The 24,086-nt window shown below is 42.5% G+C and overlaps 1 protein-coding gene across 1 annotated transcript in view; it reads left to right on the forward strand.

The window, feature by feature from the left end:
- Positions 1 to 24,086, forward strand: part of minpp1b (multiple inositol-polyphosphate phosphatase 1b) — a 92,604-nt gene that overhangs the window by 4,938 nt on the left and 63,580 nt on the right. The window contains exons 2-3 of the mRNA XM_041210363.1: positions 11,984 to 12,081; positions 14,169 to 14,302. Of these exons, the coding sequence (XP_041066297.1) occupies positions 11,984 to 12,081; positions 14,169 to 14,302 (232 nt within the window). The remainder of the gene's footprint in view (positions 1 to 11,983; positions 12,082 to 14,168; positions 14,303 to 24,086) is intronic.

The following is a 24,086-nucleotide window of genomic DNA, read 5'->3' on the forward strand; positions in this document are numbered from 1 at the left end:
ACCAATGTGGATTAAAAAGTAACCAGCACATTCAAGTAAATACTGCATAGGAACTATTGTACCATGTTTATTCAACAAGTGAAGAGGACTTGTGTAAGTTACTCCTGCTGACCTTTTGCGCAGGAGATGGGTGATATGAACCATCACTATGCATAGTGTGAAGTCAAGGATGAACACAGTTTGAAACCCCACTGTGCTCAGATCTCACTCTGAGCCCTGCACAATGGGGAGATGCAAACTGTCAGCTTGGCTGCTTCCTGCAGCAGGAAAGTGACGTGAGGGCCCCTTTCATCCACAGGACATGCAGAGTTTATCTTTTGGTTAAATCTGCCCCACTCTTTTAATCTCAAGAGCTAAGATTCAGCATAAATGTCGATCAATCCCCAGTGGAAACAAAGCAAAAATTCAGAATGTTCCTAACCTGCTACTGCCTGATATCACTCTCTCAAATCCCACTCATGGCCGCAGTTCCAGCAGGGAACAGAGCATTGTGTCACATGCTATAGATGATCTCAACCTAATTTACACCTGTTTTGAAAAGGAATTTGTGCTGCATAACACACCCTACAAAGCCTGCCTGAATTCAGTCCTCATCATGTCAAATAATTGGATAACCAATGGAGGTGATGGAACTGATGATGGGGAGCTTGGCAGATTTCTTTTATTGTATTTCTTAAGGCATGCTTGCTCACATTGAAAATGAAACTTTGAGTGTATGCTAGATCAGTTAGAGATCGAAGTGATTAACGTTTTGCAACATGGGAAGGTAAGGTGCATGGTTTGTGTTCATACGAATAAACAACTTAGGAGCAGGAGTAGGCCACTCAACCCATCAAGATTGCTCTGCCGTTCAATAAGATCATGGACTAGGGCAGCAGACACATGAGAACACCACCACCTGCAAGTTCCCCTCCAAGCCACTCACTGTCCTGACTTGAAAGTATATCATTGATCCTTCACTGCCGCTGGGTCAAAATCCTGGAACTCCTTCCCTAATAGCAGTGTGGGTGTACCTACTCCACATGGACTGCAGCAATTCAAGAAGGCAGCTCACCACCACCTTCTCAAGGGCAATTAAAGGTAGGCAGTAAAAAATGTTGGCCCAGCCAGTGAAGGCCACATTCCGTGAAATAATAAAAAAAAAATTGTATTCTAATTCCCAGGAAATGGATGTTGCTTTCAAGATTGGCATTTATTGCCCCTCCCTAGTTTCACTGAGAAAGGAGTGGTGAGCTTTTTTATTGAACTGCCACAGCCCATGAGGTGAAGGTTCACCCACAATGTGATATTGTTATTCTTTGTAGCAGTTTGCCATGACTGAATAGTTTGCAATGTCTTTTCAGAGGATAGTTAAGAGTTAACAATGTTCATGTGGGACTTGTCTCCCTCCCTAAAGCACAACAGTGAACCAGCTGGGTTTTCACCACAATGTGACAGTTTCAAAAGCACTTTTGCTGGTACCTTCATTAAACTGCATTCAAGTTCTCAAACAACTATAGAATATGAATTCATGTTCTCCTGGATATTGTTGTTAAAATGGGTTGTATTCTTCAACTGTATTGAGCTAAAGAATTTGTTTCATGCACAGGGCTGGAGGAAGTTCAATGCATTTCTTCATCCTGTAACACAGCTCCATCATGTTCCATTTCCTTTAGTGAATATAAGACAGGAACAAGCTGCAAGCTTCCCCTAGACTCACCCTACTTGTCGTAACCTTCCTGAATTTTAACTTTTTGTTTTGAACTTAGAACAAGCCCAGGTGAGTTTGGAGTCCTGTCCCACAGAAAGAAAGAAAGACTTGTATTTGCATATAGTGCTTTTCATAAGCTCAGGATGTGTAATCATTGTTGCAATGTAGGACACTTGATAGCAAAATAACACACAGCAAGCTCCCAGGAACCACATTGAGATACATAGCCAGATAATCTGTTATTAGGTGTCGGGTGAGGGATACATATAGGCCAGGACACCGGGAACAGCTCCCCTGTTTTCTTTGAAATAATGTCATGGGATCTTTTACACCTACCCGAGAGGGGCCTTGATGTAATGTCTCATTGAAAGACAGCACCTCTGCTAGTTGTCACAAAGACATAATAATGTCTATGTTATTGGAAATTATTTTAAAATAGAGTTTAGTGGTGTCTGTGTCTATGTGTGTGTGTCTTAATTGGATTAAAGCCAGCTGGTCTAGAGGCTTTGATCTATAGAAGAGAACTAGGTTTGAAATGTAATTATGTAAACGTGGGGGCAATTTACATTTTTTCTTTAAACAGAATCACACAGTGCAGAAGAGGCCCTTCGGCCCATCGAGTCTGCACCAACACGTGAGAAACACCTGACCTACTTACCTAATCCCATTTACCAGCACTTGGCCCATAGCCTTGAATGTTATGACATGCCAAGTGCTCATCCAGGTACTTTTTAAAGGATGTGAAGCAACCTGCCTCCACCACCCTCCCAGGCAACGCATTCCAGACCGTCACCACCCTCTGGGTAAAAAGATTTTTCACATCCCCCTTAAACCTCCTGCCCCTCACCTTAAACTTATGTCCCCTCGTGACTGACCCTTCAACTAAGGGGAACAGTTGCTCCCTATCCACCCAGTCCATGCCCCTCATGATCTTGTACACCTCGATCAGGTCGCCCCTCAGTCTTCTCTGCTCCAACGAAAATAACCCAAGTCTATCCAACCTCTCTTCATAACTTAAATGTTTCATCCCAGGCAACATCCTGGTGAATCTCCTCTGCACCCCCTCCAGTGCAACCACATCCTTCCTATAATGTGGCGACCAGAACTGCACACAGCGCTCCAGCTGTGGCCTCACCAAGGTTCGATACAACTCCAACATGATCTCCCTACTTTTGTAATCAATGCCTCGATTGATAAAGGCGAGTGTCCCATATGCCTTTTTTACCAGCCCACTAACATGCCCCTCTGCCTTCAGAGATCTATGGACACACACGCCAAGGTCCCTTTGTTCCTCAACTTCCTAGTGGCATGCCGTTCATTGAATACTTCCTTGTCAAATTACTCCCTCCAAGGTATACCACCTCACACTTTTCAGTGTTAAATTCCATCTGCCAGTTCTCTGCCCATTTGACCATCCTGTCTAGATCTTCCTGTAGCCCAGGACACTCAACCTAACTGTTAACCACCAGGCCAATCTTTGTGTCATCCGCCAACTTACTAATCCTACCCCCCACATAGTCACCTATATCGTTTATATAAATGATGAATACTAGGGGACCCAGCACAGATCCCTGTGGTACACCACTGGACACTGGCTTCCAGTCACTAAAGCATCCTTCTGTCATCACCCTCCGTCTCCTACAACGAAGCCAATTTTGAAACCAATGTAACTAGTGTAGCTTGGATTCAAAGAGAGGGAGTGAAATATTACACCTAACCAGGTGAAGCTCAGAAACAGTGTATTTGTTTATTTTTCCCAAGGATTATTAATATAGTGGGTATTATGGAAGGTCTTATTATTAGAAGGGGTAAAGTTCAAAAGACATAGTGATACAATGAAAATTCACATTCAAAGAGGAAAATATGCATAAAGGAAGAGAAGGCTGTTGGTAAAAAGGAAGGAGATTCTAAGATCTAAAACCTCCAGCCTGTAAGCCTCAAACACTGTCTGCAAGGACCCAGAGCTGAAAAAAACTTATTTTGAATATGACTGTCCAGAGTGTGCTTTGCCAGGGGTCTGTTTAAATCTATGTGTTTTACTGTTGCCTTAGCGGAGGTGTAACTGAAAGTCTGATTAATATGGGGAATATTAGCAGTTATTATTGTAGTAATTTGTAGTTATGTGTACATGCTTATAATCTTTTAATTGATAAATGTTTATTTTAGTTTTATAAAAACCTCTCGAGACTTGGTGGTCTTATTATAACTGAATTCAAAGAAGCCTGCATCTCGAAACATACTAATTGCAAAAATTGGTTATGACAGTTGTTTCAAGTTTCCCCCTGGGATTTGAACAACTCAGCATTTACCATCAGCTATGTTATAATATAGTGCATCACTCCCTCATTACTGTACTGGAGTATCAGTCTTGATTTTTATCCTCAAGTCTTGGAATAGTTTTGAACTCACAACTGCCCGATTCAGAAATGAGAGTGCTATCACTGGGTCACGGCTGGAACCGAAAGGTAGTGCAGCTTTCAGAGACTGCATGGAAGGGAATAATCAAATAAATACGTTAATCCCAAGATGATAGCACCTCACAAGTAATGCGAGGTAGCTTGTTTTGGGTGTTTAAATAAAGCACAATGGTTTGAAGCTTTTGACATTTTGACATGCAGGCCATCAACATTTGGAATGGGCACTCAGTCTGTTCACATCAGAATCAATCAATCAGATTGGGCCATAATTGCTGGAGCAGGGCAAGGGATGGTGCCCTGGTATTGCACCACTCCAACAATCAAAGCAGACACTAGTGATCGTCAGAAAATGAAGGGAACAAAAAAAAAACTTTTATAATCTGAGAACAAGATGGGAGAAGAGAAGAATAAATAAATTCAAAAACACCACATACAATAGTACTTCATGGCTGTAAAACGCTTTGGACCATCTTGAGGCCGTGGAAGGCTTTATGCAAATTCAAGACTTCTGTGGCTAAGAGCAAAGATCAGACAAAGTTAGGGAATAAAGGTCACCTAAACAGCCAGGGAACAAATGCAGTTATAGAACATTAGTTTGAAGTGACTGCTAAAAATAGAGTGAGGGGAACGATTAATAAAAGATTAATTGCCTGTACAGCAATGTGCAGAGTATATGAAACAAAGCAGTGGAGCTGGAGGCAGTAATTTGTAATAAAGAGCCAGCTGTAATAGAGATAACTGAAACCTGGCCACATAACGAACAGGACTGGTAGCTAAATTTTACAGGAGGTGACATCTTTATAAAAGGATCAAAGAAGAAAAAGGGGGTTGTGGGATAGCAGCGCTAAGTAATGGCAACATAATAGCAGTGTAAAAAAAAACTAACATTAAGTTAGAAACAGAATCAATACAGGATGAGATTAAGGATAATAAGTGACCAAGCACATTATAGGGCATTCTATAGACCACCAAATAATGGAAGTAAAGTGGAGGAAGAAATATGGGGACAACTCTATAAAACAAATAAAAGAGAAGGGAGATCATTTGCCAACCTCCCTTTCCTTTCCAAAGTCCTTCAACATGCTGTTGCCTTCCAAATCCATGCACATTTCTCCTATGTTATTGTCCCATAGAGACCAATAACTTCTAAAAAGAGAAATTTATTACCCAGTGACCAAAGCAAAAGGTTGCACAACAGGATTTCATGTTTTAAGACTTTCACTGTAACAAAGTAAAATCAACATTGACTAAACATTACTTAGTAGGTAATTAATACACTAAACTATAGTACATATTAATACACTAAACTTAACACAACCAAAAAGCCCATGTCATTTTATATATTACACTGCGTTCTCAGCTGAAATGTAGACTTATCTTTAAAGTCCCAAGCTCTTCTCAGCTTTAACAAAATCACTTCTCCCTGCCACACCGAGGTGAATCTTCAAGTTTCCTTTTAAACAATGTCTGCTTCACTCAATCCTTTGAGCATAATCGAATGGACTTCAGTAACAAGGCACTCTCTGGCAACTCCTTGGTCTCTAACTCTCCACAAACTTTGTTTTTCTGAACAGGGGACCCATCCTCAACAGTATTCTGCTTGGTAGTTTACACAAAAACCATCCTTTTTTCATGCTTGGCAAAGCAGCATTTGTTGTGGTCTTCTTCCCCAAATCTCTCTAGCTGACTGACTCAGAGGCTGTGGCCTGGATTTTCATCACCGAGGCTGATAGCAGGAATCAGGAAAATTCTTGGCTTAGCCTGCACACCTCGAGAGAAAGTGCCCGCAAAGGTGGGATCTTCATTGTTGGGTTGGGGTTTGGATGCGGGCTGGAGTCGGGCCAGCCAACCCAGGAATGAGGTCGGAGGCAGCCACAGGGGCTGCCGGGTGCCAAGGTGGGCTGTTTAAAAGGCCCACTATGGTGCTGTGGGACTTGGACCCCGTTAAAAGAGAAACAGAAAAGTTCCTCCAGCCCTCAGCCCTTTCACCCAGTCAACCCCTCACACACTTCCCATGCACACACTTCCCATGCCCCATCCATGCCTCCCACCCACCTTGTGACTCTTCATGACTTCCATGCTAAGGTGAGGCTCCCTAAACATCTCCTGTGGCTCCTCATGCTCCCCCATGCCAAAATAAGGCTTGCCCAAACACCCCCTATAGCTTGTCCATGCCACGCTGTTGGCACTTCCATGCCCATTCACCCACAATAGACTGTAAAGAAGCAATGAACCCTGTAGTGGCAGTAGGATGCGTAACAAAAAAAGCTTTTAAAAAAATTCATTCATTGATAATTTTCCACTTTCTTGAAAAAACTCCTTTTTACTACAGGGCAAAGTGTCAATCATCCTTGAAAGTTTCAATAGTTGAAACCTCTTAATCTTGCATAAGCAAACATTGCGAAGAGAGATCAAAGAGCCAGATCAGTCAATGGAGCAATATTTTCTCTGGGACTCAGATGTTTTAGTACTCTAATGGATGCCTGGGCACTCAGGCTAGCATACATAATGAGGTGGGGCACCTCTGAGCCCCTGTAATTGGGCTTCTGCCTCAGCCACAGTACCCAAGCAGCTCTTACCAAAGTCACAATTGACATATTATCTGACTGAGATAAGGGTAAACTTTCTCTCCTCATCTTTCCTGACTTGTCTACAGCCTTTGACATGGTTGACCGCATCATCTTCCTCCAACACCTCTCTTCCATCATCCAATTGGGTGTGTCTGCATGTGCCTGATTCCATTTTTATCTATCTAATCCTATCCAAAGAATCTCCTACAATGGCTTCTCTTTGCACTCTTGCACCATTATCTTTGGTGTCCCCCAAGGATCTATCTTTGGCTCCCCCCTATTTCTCATCTACATGCTGCCCTGTGGCAATATCATCCAAAAACAGTGACAGTTTCCAGATGTACACTAACGACACCAATTCTATTTCACCATCATCTCTCACAACTCCTCCACTGTTCTGAATTGTCAGACTGCGTTATTCAGTATTAGATAAGCAGAAATTTCCTTCGATTAAATATTGTGAAGACTTGAAGCCATTGCCTTCAATTTCCACCACATACCCTGTTCCCTAGCTACTGGTTCCATCCCTCTCACTGTCAACTGTCTGAGGCTTTTCCAGACCATCCACAGCCTTGGTGTTCTATTTGACCCCAAGGTGAGCTTCTGGCCACATACCCACATTGACCCCTGAGACTGCTTATTCCCATTTCTGTAACTTTGCCTGACTGAAACCCCCTTCCATATCATAGTTACGTCTCAACTTGACTATTCCAAAACACTCCTTGCTGGCCTCCGACATTCCACCCTCGGTAAACTTGAAGTCTGTGTTCTGTGTCCTAATCCACACCAAGTCCCTTTCACCCATGACCCCTGTGCTCACTGACCTACACTGGCCCCCAGTTAAGCAATACCTTGATTTTATAATTATCATCCTGGTTTTCAAATTCCCCCATGGCCTCACTCCTCCCTATCTCTGTAATCTCCTCCAGCCCCACTGCACTCATTTAATCCTCTTTAGCATCCCTGATTTTAGTTGCTCCAGCACTGGTGGCTGTGCCTTCAGCTTCCGAGGTCCTAAGCTCCAGAATTCTCTCCCTAAACCCCTCTGCTGCTCATCTTTCTCTTCCTCTTTCAAAATGCTCCTTAAAGCCTATCTCTTTTATAAAGCTTTTGTTCATCTGCCTGAAGATGCCCTTTTATGCCTCAGTTTCAAATTTGGTTATACAGTGTTGTGAGGCACGTTGGGACATTTTACATTAAAGGCACTGTATAATGACAAGTTGCTTTTGTTATGGAAGAGATAGGTAAAGGGTAAAAGGGAATTGAATTTTCACTGTGCAGTCAGGTCTCTTCTTACACAATACATAAACAGCCCAGCTAGAGAGGAATCACTGCTGGATATGTAATGTAAAATGAACCAGAGCAGATAAGAGAAGTAAGTGTAGAGGAACATCTAGGCAATAGCAATCATAACATGTCCCTGTTAATCATTTAATCATTATGACAAAGGCCAAAGTAGTAGATTAGAAGAAAAGCCAATTTTGAGAGGATGTGATCATGGAACTGGGGAAAGTCTACTGGAAAAAAATGTTGACAGACTAAGAGATAAAACAGCAGAGGAAGATATTTAAAATGGTGATCAGTTGAGTTCAGGGGAAATATGTTTCTCTAAAAGTCAAAAACAAACTAGCCAAAAATGATGAGAAAGACAAAAAGTAACTCAAAGAGGTTAGAAAAGACGAAGCAATTAGGAAAGCAAAGAGGAACTATATCATTAAATTATCAAGGACTTTAAAAATAAAAAGTGAAGTATTCTACAGATAGATAATGAAAGAAAGATCAAAAGTGGGCCAGCAAAAGATAAATTCACAGTTAATAACCAGTTAATGACAGTGAAATGATAGAAGTAGTTATTTCGCCTCAGGATTTACATAAGAGATGAAAACGGATGTGACAGAAGAAAGGAGCATAAAGATCTAAAAAACTTTAAGACAGAAAGGGGTGATTAAATTAATAAACTAATCAAACAGGAAAGGATACCACATCCCCACCCCCTTCCGATCAAGGTGGGGATGAAATAGAGGTGCCTTTTACATGTATATATACATTCTAATGAAAAATTCATTAAATAAATAAATAAAATAGTGCCGGAGGACTGGCAGACAACAAATGGGATTCCTGTCTTCAAAAGGGAAGATAGAATGAGATCGAAGAACTATAGACTCATTTAGCTTAATATCAGTGGTAGGAAAGGTAATGGAATATTTAATCAAAGATGTAATTGAAGAACATCAGTATGACCTATTTGTCAGCACAGATTTCAAAAGATACAGTCTTGCTTAACCAAACTTATTCAATCCTTTAAGAAGTTACACAAGGGTAGACAAGGTGAATCCAGTGGATGTAATATTTACATCGGTGATGTAAGATTTTCAAAAGGCCTTTGATAAGGTACCACTAAGCAACTTGTGACTAAGGTCAGACCATGTGAAGTCAGGGGATAAGTAGTGGAATGAGTAGCATGCTGGCTACAAACAGGAAACAGAGAGTAAGAATTAAAGGACTGGCAAAAGCTGGGAAGTTGTGTTCCAAAAGGATTGGTGTTGAGACCACTGTTGTTTATAATTTACATTAACTCAGGAATCTGAAGAAAAATCAAAATTTGTGCGTTATACCAAATTGCAGAGGGTGTAATTAACACAAAGAATGCAATAAAATACAAGAAAACAACAAGCTCGCAGAATGGTGACTTAGCAAATTAAATTCGATATGGATGTGTGAGGTGCTGCGTTTTAGTAGAATAAAGAGGTCACATTCTGTTTGGATAAAAGGAGTCTAAATGGGGTAGAGGAAGAGAGGGATCTAGGGGTAAAGATTCACAAATCAATAAAAACAACATCGCAGGTTGATAGGGCTGTAGAAAACCAAATCAAGTGCTGGGGTTTCTTTCTCGAGGGATAGAACTAAAAAGCAGGGATGTTATATTAAACTTGTATGGAATCTTGTTTAGACCACATTTGGAGCATTGCGAACCGTTCTGGTCTCCATGTTATAAAAAGGATGTAGAGGCATGAATGAAGGCACAAAAAAGATTCACATGGTTGGTGCCAGAACTGAGAGGATATACGTATCATGAAAGACTGAACAGGCTGTGATTCTTTCCTCCAGAAAAGAGAAAGCTGAGGGGGCACCTGATAAACCTCCTTCAGATTCTGGAAGACTTTGCCAATGTAGATGGAGAGAAAATATTTCCACTTGCAGGGAATTCCAAAACTAAGGGTTATAGGTATAAGAACTTCATCATGAAATGAAATAGAAACTTCTTTACCCTGAGTGCATGAACTATCAGAATGCAGAACAAGCTGCCACAAGGTGTAGTTAAGGCAAATGGCATGTATACATTTAAGGGGAAGCTAGATAAGCACACGAGGGGGAAAGGAATAAAAGCTAATGCTGATAGGATTACATAAAGAATGGTGTGAAAGAGGCTCGTGTGGAGTATAAACAGTGACATATAGCATTTGGGCTGAAAGGCCTATTTCTGTACAGTAGACTCCATGGGCAGAATTTTCCTTTCTGGGACTAAGTCCCATGGTGAGGGTGGGAATGGGGAGAGTTTCTCATTGCGGAGGCCGCAGGAAATTCGCGCCATAATGTGCAACCCTGCCCTCGTTAATTATGCAATTGGAGGTTTTCTGAAGTATCGGGTGGCAGGGCGGGTTGGATGGTGTGTGCCCCGCCGTCCTATCCGGGCATCATATTTAAAAGGCACCTAGACAGCAACTTACCCAATGTTGAAGATAGAAGATCTTCCACCTCCTGGAAGATACTGAAGTCAGAAGATAGACCTCCTGGAAGAGCATGAGGATAGCAGATTGAACCTCCTGGAAGATCCATGCACAGAGAGTGGCCTTTTGCATCAGATTTTACACCAGAATACATTTGGAGTGATTCACACGTACAAACTCCGTTCCCTAGCTACTGCCTCCATCCCTCTCCCTGGCAACTGTCTGAGGCTGAACCTAATTGTTCACAGCATTGAATTTGACTCTGAGATGAGCTTCCGACCATATATGTGTACAATGCTCAGACCACCTACTTCACTGATATCAAGAAACAGCTGAAGGCACTGGATACTGCAAAGGCTATGGGCCCTGACAATATTCTGGTAATAGTACCGAAGACTTGTGCTCGAGTACTTGCTGCGCCCCTAGCCAAGCTGGCATGTACCTGGCAATGAGGAAAATTGCCCAGGTATGTCCTGTACGCAAAAAGCAGGACAAGTCCAACCCGGCCAATCACTACCCCACCAGTCTACTCTCTATTATCAGTAAGGTGATGGAAGGGGTCATCAATAATGCTATCAAGCAGCACTCGCTTAGCAATAACCTGCTCACTGATGTTCAGTTGGGTTCTGCCAGGTTCACTCTGCTTATGAACTCATTACAGCCATTTTTAATCCCATAACCTTTTAGCATTGGCAGATCTGGCTGATGAGTTGAGGTGCCTATAAATGCCCTCCTTGGGACAATCTCCTTTTAATTGTCCTCATCATTTTAAATTTGACTTGCACTCAGTTTTTGATAGGGTGTTGTCCCTAGGATCAGCTGAGTTTCCACCTGGAATTATAAGTCATTACACAAATAAAATTCCAGATGAAATGTTTGCCCTTGTTTTTCTGTCTGGCCTTAAAGCAGAACCAAGTAGAATTGAAAACAAAAACAGAATTACCTGGAAAAACTCAGCAAGTCTGGCAGCATCGGCGGAGAAGAAAGGAGAAGAAAAGAGTTTTTCTTCTCCGCCGATGCTGCCAGAGCTGCTGAGTTTTTCCAGGTAATTCTGTTTTTGTTTTGGATTTCCAGCATCCGCAGTTTTTTGTTTTTATCCCCAAGTAGAACTGAACTGGAGGTGAAATTGCGTCCTCTTACGTCTATTCTGCACATCTGCTATCATGTGCAGCATGGGCCACTAGGTGGTGGTAAACTGATGTTCTCATTCTGGTTTCTTTGCCCATGCAATATTTCAGACTGCTTAAAGAGAGAGAGTGGGATGGAAATGTCACTTATGTGCTGCCATAAGCATTTCACCAAACTAATGCTGGGAATTTATAATGGCATGAGAAGCTAATCTGCATTTCCAATCAGATTGATTAGAAAAGAAATATTCTTTGTTCATTCCCTTTAACGAGCATAAGGTTTTGCGTAGCCATGATTATTATACAGTAAAAGGAAATCAACTCCTCTGACTCAAGCTTAATAAAGTATGATTGAATTATAACCTGTTGTTTCAGCACCATTAGAAAATTACTTAATTTAAGTGCGGACAATCGTGATTTAACTATGCTTGTCTTTATTTTTGTATTACAGATATGGTGGAAGCAACATTTTACCTCTGCACCTATGAGTTCATCCTTAAAGGCATAGTTTCCCCCTGGTGTGACCTTTTGGAAAAAGAAGATGTGGAGGTAAAAACAGGAAGTAAAAGTCAGCAATATCTCTGAGTGACACTTTCCATATATAACCTCCAAAATTAATGTTTGAGGGAAAAACCTTTAAGCAGCAGGCTCCTCGTCTATCAGTGAATGAAGGCACCTTGCTGACTCAGGTCTACTTAACCAACAAGGTGAAAATGAGCAGTTATATTCTGATCTGTTCAGTATTATATAGGAGCTAGACTCGATGCTGAAGCTGGAAGACTGGGTACCTATTGAAAACCTGAAATATTGAGTCTTTTGGGGGGAAAGGTTAAAACTGTAAATGACAAGTAGTTTTCCTTAATTTTTGTATCTGGAAGGGAAGAAGGAAAGAGCACCTTTCACAACCTCAGAATGTCCGTAAGTGTTTCCCAGCAAATAAAGTACTTTCGAAGTGTAGTCACTGTTGTTGTGTAAGATACATGACAGCCAATTTGTACAAAGCAAACTCCCACAAACAGGCCTGTGATAATGACCAGATAAGTGTTTTGTTTCATAATGTTTGAGGGATAAATATTGACCAGGACACTGGGGATCACTCTCCTGCCCTTCGAAATAGTGCCATGTGACCTTTTACTTCCTCAATATTGAACACTCTTCCTGCTGCACTACCTTAGCCTTTAGAACATTACCAGTACTGCAGCAAGAGCAGCACATCTGCAGTTTGATTTACAGTTATTCCAGAACAGTACTGCAGACCAAACCTCCAGGCTCATCAGGAATTGCATGTTTGTCTGTTGAACATAGATTTTCCTTGGTCTCATTTTTTTCATAGCCACATTCTGAAATGGTCACTCCACCTACTCATTGCTTGTGGATACTTTTTTAAACATTTCATTCTTGGGTGCAAGCAATGCTGGCAAGACCATATTTTTTTCCCATCTCTAGTTACGCTTGGGAAGGTAGCGGGTCTTCTTGAATCAGGTAGTGAAGGTCATGCATCACTAATGTGTATAAAATATGAATGAGCTTCTGGCGTCTTTTCCCAACTTTTCTTTTGCTAATCTTTCTTCCCCTCCTCTCCTGAAGGCAGTGTCCAGTAACTTATCCTGACAGCCATTGTTCATTTTTGTGACTTGGACAATGAGGGTCAGCAACAAGGAGGGTCAGCAACAAGGAGGGTCAGCAACAAGGAGGGTCAGCAACAAGGAGGGTCAGCAACAATGAGGGTCAGCAGGCAGAAAGACAGCCACAGCTACACTTTAACTCGTACCGCATCCAGCAGCAGCACCTCCAGCAGGGATCATTAGAATGAGCATACCTCCAGCATGAAACAAAACAGATTTAATATAATATTGAATCTAGCTTATCTGAGTCCAATGAATCATCTAAATACAGGGATTTGATTTTAGCACTAATACAGTATATCAAACAGCACAGCAATTGCAAAACTAAGTGAGACTTATACACCATGTTGAGCAATTTAGGCCTATACTCGCTAGAGTTTAGAAGGATGAGAGGAGATCTAATTGAAGTATATAAGATGCTAAAGGTGATAGACAAAGTAGACAAGGAGCGGATGTTTCCCCTTGTGGGGCATTCTAGAACTAGAGGCCATAGTTTTAGGCTAAGGGGTGGTAGATTTAAATCAGAGATGAGGAGGAATTATTTTCTCAAAGGGTCATGAATCTGTGGAATCCAATACCTCAGAGTGCAGTAGATGCCAGAACGCTGAATAAATTTAAGGAGGAGATAGATTTTTAATTGGTAATGGGTTAAAAGGTTATGGGGAGAGGGTGGGAAATTGGAGTTGAGGCCGAAATGAGATCAGCCATGATACTAATGAATGGCGGGGCAGGCTTGAGGGGCTGAATTGCCTACTCCTGCTCCTTGTTCTTATATTCTTATGTTTTACAGTTTGAGATTGACAAGTGATTTTTTCCTTCTATGACATTGTAGGAAATGTTTGTTTGGTTCTAGCATGATATTTGCAGGCTCTGATTGCAAGGTCCATTCCTTTAAATTTAATTCTTTATTCAATAAGGATTAATTAGCACCTAACAGTGTTTTCACTGTGAAATGCAGAATAAAAAGTAACTCTTTAAATTAACTATTCCAATTATTCGTTTGTCTCTCAGGTGTTGGAATACTTGGGTGATCTCAAGCAATACTGGAAGAGAAGCTATGGATACAAAATTAATGGCCTCTCCAGCTACAAGCTGTTTCAAGATCTTTTCCAGTATATGGATCAAACCATTGAGGAGAATGAGAGGTAAAGATCAGAATCTCTGAAGTGTGCCTCAATAATAGATTAACTGTCAGTGCATCAGCCTAACCAGAATCCCTTGGTTCTTGTGCACATTTATCACAGTGAGTGAACATGGCTCTAAGCATTTTATATTCAGATTCATTCATTTTGCAATTTATTTCAATATAGTTTTTTAAAAGTTATTTTGTGGAATGAGGGCTGCACTAGCTAGGCCAGCATTTATTGTCCATCCCTAATTGCCCTTGAGAAGGTGACAGGGAGTGCCTCCTCAAACTAATGCAGTCCATGTGGTGTAGGTACAATGCTGTTAGGAAGGGAGTTCCAGGATTTTGACTACTGGAATACAGCCCACTTAATCCCAGCATTGACTGGAGCCCTGGAGCTCACTCCGGTTAACCTGAGTTTAAGATGCAAAGGTTAATCTATGTGGAAATGTCTGAATGATAATGCTTTTGTCTCCATTATCTTAACCCAAAGGTATGTTTGTGTTGGTCACTTTGTGTGAAAAAGAACTTTTCTGATTTTCATGCTAAATTTGCCTCTTATTTGTTGTTGCAAAGCAATTTTTATTTCAAAGAAGTGCACACTTCCAGTGTAAGCTTAGGCCTGAGCTATGTGACTACCCTCTCCAGTGAGCATTGGCCTATTCCAGAGTAAATCTAGGTGAGAATCCCTGAAGGGGATAGCCTCGTCCTGCTTTGGTTCAACATCACGTGGACTGTAAATTAGTTGATAGAGCACTAAAAGAATCCAATGGACAGATGAAGGTTTCCTGCTAGGTTCGAGTCAAGCACTGCAGTCACTGGAATATAAACACACATCCTTCAGAAGGCAGAGAAAAGATAGAGGCCAGGCAGAATTGAAGTGTTCTCACTCAATTATTTGTCTTGACCAATAAGAATCAACCTGCCTGGTTTTAATTTAAATAAAGCTTGGCAGTTAACTGTCAGTCATTAGTTAACTGGTGCATTCTCCATGGCAACACCTCTACAAATCGGAGTCCACTTGCCAATAAGTCAGCACTGTCTTCTCATGAAGTGTAAGTTGTAGTTCCCTTTACTTTTGGTATTCTTGTGAATTGTCCTGATGAGTGCAAGACAAAAATCTTTGACAGCATGTGTCGCTTTTCAGCAAAACCCCAGGTTCTCACACACCTCAGCAGGAGGATGTCTGTTCACTTTTTGAGTGCAGGGCAGAAATAACCAGGTTGCTCTGGGTATAGGTGACAAAAATAGCCAAGCAGGGGACTTAGCCAACTTCAAAGTTTGCGGATGATACGAAACTTGGAAGCATTGTAAACTGTGAGGAGGACAGTATAGAACTTCAAAAGGACATAGACAAGTTGGTGGAGTGGGCATATAGATGGCAGATGAAGTTCAGTGCAGAGAAGTGTGAAGTGATGCATTTTGGTCGGAAGAAAATGGAGAGACAATATAAAATAAGGGGTACAATTCTTAAGAGGGTGCAGGAGCAGAGGGACCTGGGTGTATATGTGCATAGATCATTGAAGGTGGCAGGACAGGTGGAGAGGGCAGTTAGTAAAGCATATAGTATCCTGGGCTTTAATAATAGGCCATAGAGTACAAGAGCAGGGAGTTTATGATGAGCATATATAAGATACTAGTTAGACCTCAGCCGGAGTATTGTGTACAGTTCTGGGCGCTACATTATAGGAAGGATGTGAATGCATTGGAGAGAGTGCAGAAGAGGTTTTCAGGAATGGTTCCAGGGATGAGAAACTCGAGTTATGAAGATAGATTGGAGAGTTTGGGACTGTTCTCCTTGGAGAGGAGAAGGCTAAGAGGAGATTTGATAGAGATGCTCAAAATCATGAGGAGCCGGATAGGGTAGATATGGAGAAAATGTTCCCGCTTGTAAAAGGATGAGAACAAGAGGGCACGGATATAATGATTTGCAAAAGAAGAAAATGTAATGTGAGAAAATTTTTTTCATACAGCAAGTGGTTCAGGTCTGGAATGCACTGCCTGGAAGTGCAGCTGAGGCAGGTTCAATCGAGGCATTCAAAAGGGCAATGGTTAATAATTATTTAAATAAAAACAGTGTGCAAGGTTATGGGGAAAAGGCAGGAGAATGGCACTAAGTCATGATGCTCATTTGGAGATCCGGTACAGATATGATGGGCCGAATGGCCTCCTTCTGCGTCGTAACGATTCTGTGAGGCAGAAGAGCTGAGATTTCTCAAAGGGCAATTCAAAAGAATAGGAAATGAGAGATCCCTGGTGAAAGATATCAAGGTCTTCAGAAGAGGATTTTAGAAAGAATAGAACTTCCACTCCAATTCAAAGGACATTATTCTTTTTAATTTTATGTGGTCAAATTCAAGACTTATTGTTGTTGATGTTGTACAATATTTCCATCAGTAGATGGTGATATGGCATCGCCCGTACAGCCATTCCATTTGACACTGTGGACAGGAAGCACCTCTGGTATCAATGCATTAAAAACTGAATTTTTTTTCAAAAAGTGCCCTTTTATGAAGCTCATTTTTTTTGTCTCTAGGAAATGAATTTAGTTTTCTATAAGCGACCTTCGTATCTCTTTTCAGCTCAGGATTTCCTGTGATGTTGAAGCCCTATTCTGTAAGATAAATATCCTTTAGACTGCTTTCAGGGTCTGGTCAGTAAATTCCATGCCAAAGCCAATGTTTAGCCAGATTTGAGTACTTGGGCCCTATACTGACCTAGGGAGGTTTGAGCAGAAATGGTATCTTGTTACAGAAATCTCCACTGCAGCTTTACCCTAGTAATGCAAATCTTGGATGTAATCCACCGCTTGCACTCTCTGTCTGTCCCATAAAGAAGACCAACAACAGCTTGCCTTTATAAAGCACCATTAATGTTGTTAAATGTCATAAGGTGCTTCATAGAAGCATTACTAAACAAAATTTGACACCAAGCCACAATATTTTCGCATATTAGGGCCAGTGACCAGCTTGGTCAAAGAGAGAGGTTTTAAGGAGAGCCTTGAAGGAGAAGAGGGAGGTAGGGACGCAGAAAGGTTTAGGGAAGGAATTCCAGGGCTTAGGGCCTAGGCATCTGAAGACCTGGTTGCCAATGGTGCAGTGATCAAAATTAGGGTTGTGCAAGAGGACAGAATTGGAGGAGCACAGAGACCTCCGAGGGTTGTAGGTCTCGAGGAGTTAGATAGAGAGTGTTATACTGCACTTTCAGTCTTAATTTGCTTAAGTTGCTTGTCTTCTTGTGCCTTTCAGCCTAAGCGCATAGATGTTTTTTTCAGCTGTCGGCATTTGCTAGGTTTCTAGTTTGGTGTGTATGCCATTGTCCTGGAACTATGCTGACCTATCTGCAGATGCGCTAAGACATTTAAATAGCTCTGGCAGTGCATGTCCTTATTTGAAAAATAATGCTGATAATGGATAATATATATTAAGCAAGGGTTGCTCAACAGGCTTGTATTCTTGAACCCTTGTTTAATCAGTACTAGAAGATAAGCAAAGGGAACATGTTATCTTGTAACTTTTTACCTAGTTTTTTTTTTAAGTCAGTACTGTGGAACAGAGTTTAGTAATACAGACTTTTCAATTTGTACAAATGCACTCCAAATAAAAATATTTGCATGTCTTATTGAAGATCATTTGCTTGGGGATCTTGCTGTTTCAGCAAACACAATGTTATTTATTATAGGATCATCTCTCCAGAATTGTCCGAGGTTTGCAGGAATGTTAAGATTTAAAAAAATTAATTCCTGGGGTAAGGGCGTCGCTGGCTAGGCCAGCATTCTTACTGCCCATCCCTAATTGCCCATGAGAAGGTGGTGGTGAGCCGCCTTCTTGAACCACTGCAGTCCATGTGGTACACCCATCATGCTGTTACAAGGAGGGAGTTCCAGGATTTTGACCTAGCAAAAGTGAAAGAACGGCAATGTAGTTCCAAGTCAGGGTGGTGTGTGGCTTGGATGGGAACTTGCAGGTGATGGTGTTCCCGTGTGCTGTCAAAGGAGCCTTGGTGAGTTGCTGCGGTGTATCTTGTAGATGGTACACACTGCTACTACTGCGTGTTGGTGGTAGAGGGATTGATTGTTTAAAGTGGTGAATGGGGTGCCAATCATTAGGACTGCTTTGTCCTGGATGGTGTCAGACTTCTTGAGTGCACTCATCCAGGCAAGTGGAGAGTATTCCATCACACTCCTGACTTGTGGACAGGCTTTGGGGAGTCAGGAGGTGAGTTACTCACTGCAGAATTCCCAGCCTCTGGCCTGACTCTTGCTCAGAATATGCAGCAGTGTAAACTAGGACCTAACTTTGAAAAATGAAACAAATTAAAAAGGAAGAGAAAACCCACTCCTGAACACTTTTTATCATGCTAAGTGAAATGTTATTCATGTATGAAGTGGTAAAAGGTAAGAAGCTGACATTTTTAGTACTCAGGGTTTTGCAAAGACTTTTGCTTCAGCTCTCTGGTTTAATCAGATGTAGCACAAGGCCCTACATCATGGAAAGTCCCATCTCATATTCCCAGTCTCTGCCGAATAAGCCTTACTCAGCAGTTAGAGCTGTATAGTTGACCTCAGCACCCCCTGGGCTGAGGTTAGGAAAAAATATCAGTCAGGGCCAAGTACCTGAGCACTTTCCTATGGCCCTGCTGGGAAGCTACGGATAACAGCCTGGAACAGAACCCGATTGGTTCTGGTAACCTCAATGATTGGAAAAACCTGCTTCATTCACTGGAGCCTAGCAAGGACCAGAGGGAATATAATTGGAAATAGTTTTATTTGTCCCTCTTGATAGCTTGCCCTCTCTATTTTAATTTGTTTTATCCCCAGCTCACAAATTTTCTTCTGGTGGTTTAATTTTTATTTTGTTGCCTGTCTGTAGTCTTCATTCAAACCAAAAGGTTGCTAAAGTGACAAACTTGAGTATTCTTCAAAGATACTGCAAAACCACAAGGAGGTTTTAAAATGACACCTGGAAGCAGCAAGAAACAAATCACTTGTTGATGCCTATGTGTCATTCCAATGTTTCAGTTATTAAAGTCTTTTCTTGCTTTAAAGAGGCAGGCTACCTACTCAGTTATCACTTAGCATCAGCACATCCCTTGTTGCATTACTCATGGTGCATTAGAGGTGATCTTGTTTTGAGGGCAAGATCTCCGACATACAGATGTATGACAGGAGTGAACTAAAACATTAGGAAAGAGTTTCTGAGAGATCTCCCTCGAGTCAGTGATTTAATTGTTTCTCGGTTCCTGGACAATAAAGAGTTTCTCTTTCCTTATTGAGTGCAGGTGGATGTATGTGTTCCCTCATACTGTTTTAACACAGATAGATCTATGCATATAATTGACCCCTTTATTTTAACCTTGTTTTTACATTGTGTATTTAAATAGAACTTTTTGGAAAAATATCACCATGATTTTAAGGGAGGAGTGTAAACAGAATAGTACGGAACAGAAAATACTGCCTGGTCACCAGCTGCCCTGTTTCCACATAGCATGCCAGCTTGAGACTCTTCAGCCAATCTAGCCATTGCCATCTTGGATAGGGTCTTGAGATTGACAGCCAGAACGTCCCCATGTTTCAGGCAGGAGGTCACTTATACTATGCAAGTCAAGCTTCCGGGTTGTACCCTGATTGCAATTTTGCATTGACCGACTTAACTAGCAGTCCTTAAACCAACCACTGGAGCCATCCTGAAAATGCCCAAAGCTGCTTCTTAAGATTGATTTTTCCTGGCCCCGTGCAAACCTTTGGTCCAATGCTAGAGTCAACATGATCAGCCGGCTGATTTCCTACCCTCAAGGCTGTTACCAGGCTTCTGTTAGGTGTCAGCATACCAGCTGCGTGTCAGTGAGACCTGAGCTTCATGATCAGGCAGTAGACACAATTGGCCCATCACCCACTGTATTCTCTTCCAGCTAAACTCACCCCTTATAAATTCAGCTCTTCATTCAGAACTGTCCTCCAAACCTTAATTATGCTCCACTCCTCCAAGAATTTGCTGTCTATTTTGTCTCAATTTCTGAAAATAAGCATAAATAAAGGAAATTTTATATTTACAGTGTAGCACAAAATATAAAGTTGCACTTTGAAAATTATCACACTATAAAATTTAATTTGTCTCACATTTAACCTGGAATGAACAGACTCTTGAATATCAGAATCTACATTGTTTTGTTCTGGCAAAGCACCTCAGAAAAATGAGGAGGGTCCAAGGGCACATTTTGTGAATGGTCATTCATTGCCGTGAATCGAAAGCCTTATAGAAATTAAGAAAAAAATGCATGCTGGGAAGTGTAGCATGTCAGCTTGAGCCTCTTCAGCCAGTAAGGATGAGTCTGGCAGCTTGCATGAAGAGCAGACTTCTCACTGAGGTACAGGCCTGAAACCAAAAACATTGACCGGAATCTTGTGCCCTCCCCGCTGTGGCGGGTTTGGTGGTGGTGGTGGAGGGAGGGCATTTAATCAGGCGGGAGAGCGGTGGATGGTGATCCCACACCCTCCTCCATCCCGATTAAGTCTGTGGTGGGAATGCTTTCCCACCCTGCCACCAATTGATGCCGACTGAAGGACGTCATCCCACCATCGCCTAGTGGTGGGTGGAGGATTCGCCATGTCGGAAGCACAACAAATAAATCCGTGTGGGGTTGCTTGCAGGCTCCTGGGAAGAGAGTTGGGGAGTGGGCCTTATACAAAGGCACTCTGTGCCTGATCGAGGGAACCCAGCATTGGGAGTGGGGAGAGGCCACTGAGATCCACCCTGCTTCTCTGGCTACTCTTGCTGCAAACACCCCTCTCCCGCAACCTCCCTTACACCGATCACTCACCTATGCCTGGGTCCATGGTGATCCTAGGCTTTGGTAGGTGCCATATCAGCAACAGCCACCACCCCACTGGTGACTCCAAGCTGCCAGCTTGGATTGGCCAGAAACTCTCAGCGGATGGGTCTTCCAGCCCTGGATCCTTGATCCTGGGAGAAACCCAGCATGCTCAGATAAGTGCCTGAGTGGAGCAAGATGCTGTGGACTTTCCCTAAAAGAGGTGACATGAAGCTCTCACTGGCTCTCCAGTCAGTGACTGAGATCCCTGGCGATCTCCACAAGATTCAGGTCTTTGTTAGAGAATTTCAAGCATAAAATAAGATGGATTAAGTAAGTTTTATTATTTTCCAAATGTTGTAGTTTTTGTGTATTTATTACATGACAAATAATAAATGCGCAGCTGCTGAGTTAAGGCAAACATTATCTTTATTGAGAAACATCTTACAGTGGTTTCATCTTGCCATGAGGTCTACAGGAGAGAGCAAGATCATGAGATGTTGAGGTGAGAGTGATTGCCCTGGACATCAAGGTCGCATTTGACTGAGTGTGGGGTCAAGGAGCCCTAGCAAAGCTGGAGTCAATAGGAATTGGGGGAAAACTCTCATTGGTTGGAGTCATACCTAGCACAAAGCAAGATGGCTGTGGTTGTTGGAGGTCAGTCATCTCAGCTCCAAGACATCACTGCAGGGTAGTGTCCTTGGCCCAACCATCTTCAGCTGCTTCATCAATGACCTTCCTTCCATCATAAGGTCAGAAGTGGGGATGTTCACTGATGATTGCACAATGTTCAGCACCATTCGCAACTCCTCAGATACTGAAACAGTCCATGTCCAAATGCAGCAAGACCTGGACAACATCCAGGCTTGGGCTGACAAATGGCAAGTAACATTCGTGCCTCACAAGTGCCAGGCAATGACCATCCCCAACAAGAGGGAATCTAACCATTGCCCTTTAATATTCAATGTTATTACTGTAACTGAATCTCCCACTATCAACATCCTAGGGGTTACCATTGACCAGAAACTGAATGGGACCAATGATGTAAATACTGTGACTACAAGAGCAGGTCAGAGGCTAGGAATCTTGTACAAAACAAAAACAGAATTACCTGGAAAAACTCAGCAGGTCTAGCAGCATCGGCGGAGAAGAAAAGAGTTGACGTTTCGAGTCCTCATGACCCTTCGACAGAATTTGAGTTCGAGTCCAAGAAAGAGTTGAAATATAAGCTGGTTTAAGGTGTGTGTGGGGGGGGGGAGAGAGAGAGAGAGAGAGAGAGAAGTGGAGGGGCTTGGTGTGGTTGTAGGGACAAACAAGCAGTGATAGAAGCAGATCATCAAAAGGTGTCACCAACAATAGAACAAAAGAACACAGAGGTGTTAAAGTTGGTGATATTATCTAAACGAATGTGCTAATTAAGAATGGATGGTAGGGCACTCAAGGTATAGCTCTAGTGGGGGTGGGGGGAGCATAAAAGATTTAAAAATATTTAAAAATAATGGAAATAGGTGGGAAAAGAAAAATCTATATAATTTATTGGAAAAAAACAAAAGGAAGGGGGAAACAGAAAGGGGGTGGGGATGGGGGAGGGAGCTCAAGACCTAAAGTTGTTGAATTCAATATTCAGTCCGGAAGGCTGTAAAGTGCCTAGTTGGAAGATGAGGTGCTGTTCCTCCAGTTTGCGTTGGGCTTCACTGGAACAATGCAGCAAGCCAAGGACAGACATGTGGGCAAGAGAGCAGGGTGGAGTGTTAAAATGGGAAGCAACAGGGAGGTTTGGGTCATTCTTGTGGACAGACCGCAAGTGTTCTGCAAAGCGGTCGCCCAGTTTATGTTTGGTCTCTCCAATGTAGAGGAGACCACATTGGGAGCAACGAATGCAGTAGACTAAGTTGAGGGAAATGCAAGTGAAATGCTGATTCACTTGAAAGGAGTGTTTGGGCCCTTGGACGGTGAGGAGAGAGGAGGTGAAGGGGCAGGTGTTGCATCATTTGCGTGGGCATGGGGTGCTGCCATAGGAGGGGGTTGAGGAGTAGGGGGTGATGGAGGAGTGGACCAGGGTGTCCCGGAGGGAGCGATCCCTACAGAATGCCGACAGTGGGGGTGAAGGGAAGATGTGTTTGGTAGTGGCATCGTGCTGGAGTTGGCGGAAATGGCGGAGGATGATCCTTTGAATGTGGAGGCTGGTGGGTTGATAAGTGGAATCTTGTGATGAGTAACTCAGCTCCTGACTCCCCAAAAGCCTGGCCACCATCTACAAGGCACAAGTCAAGAGTGTGATGGAATACTCCCCACTTGCCTGGATGAGCGCAGCTCCCACAACACTTAAGAAGCTTGACACCACCCAGGCAAGCAGCCCACTTGATTGGCATCACATCTACAAGCATTCACTCCCTCCACCACCAACACACAGTAGCAGCAGTGTGTGCCATCTACAAGATGCACTGCAGGAATTCACCAAGGCTCCTTAGACAGCACCTTCTAAACCCATGACCAGTACGATCTAGAAGGATAAGGGTAGCAGATAGATGGGAACACCACCACCTTGAAGTTTCCCTCCAAGCCACTCACCATCCTGACTTGGAAATATATCGCCGTTCCTTCATTGTCGCTGGGCCAAAATCCTGGAACTCCCTCCCTAACAGCACTGTGGGTTTACCTACACTACATGGACTGCAGTGGTTCAAGAAGGCAGCTCACTACCACCTTCTCATTGGCAATTAAGATGGGCAATAAATGCTGGCCTAGCCAGCGAAGCCCACATCCTTTGAATGAATATAAAAAAACTTCCTGTGACAATGTATAACGGTCTCATTATCACATCACACAGTTAGAATTATCCCTTTATACTATCGCTCCTCCCACAAGTGTCTGATTCTCCCCACTCTACTACATCTCTCCCCAAGTCTCTGACTCCATTTCTTTTCTATCAGGATAACTGCTGTGGTGCCTTCACTAGGCTATCCGAATGGGCTCTCTGATCCTTTGGAAGA

The sequence above is a fragment of the Carcharodon carcharias genome, chromosome 17 (assembly GCF_017639515.1).
Source record: "Carcharodon carcharias isolate sCarCar2 chromosome 17, sCarCar2.pri, whole genome shotgun sequence".
Lineage (NCBI taxonomy): Eukaryota > Metazoa > Chordata > Chondrichthyes > Lamniformes > Lamnidae > Carcharodon > Carcharodon carcharias.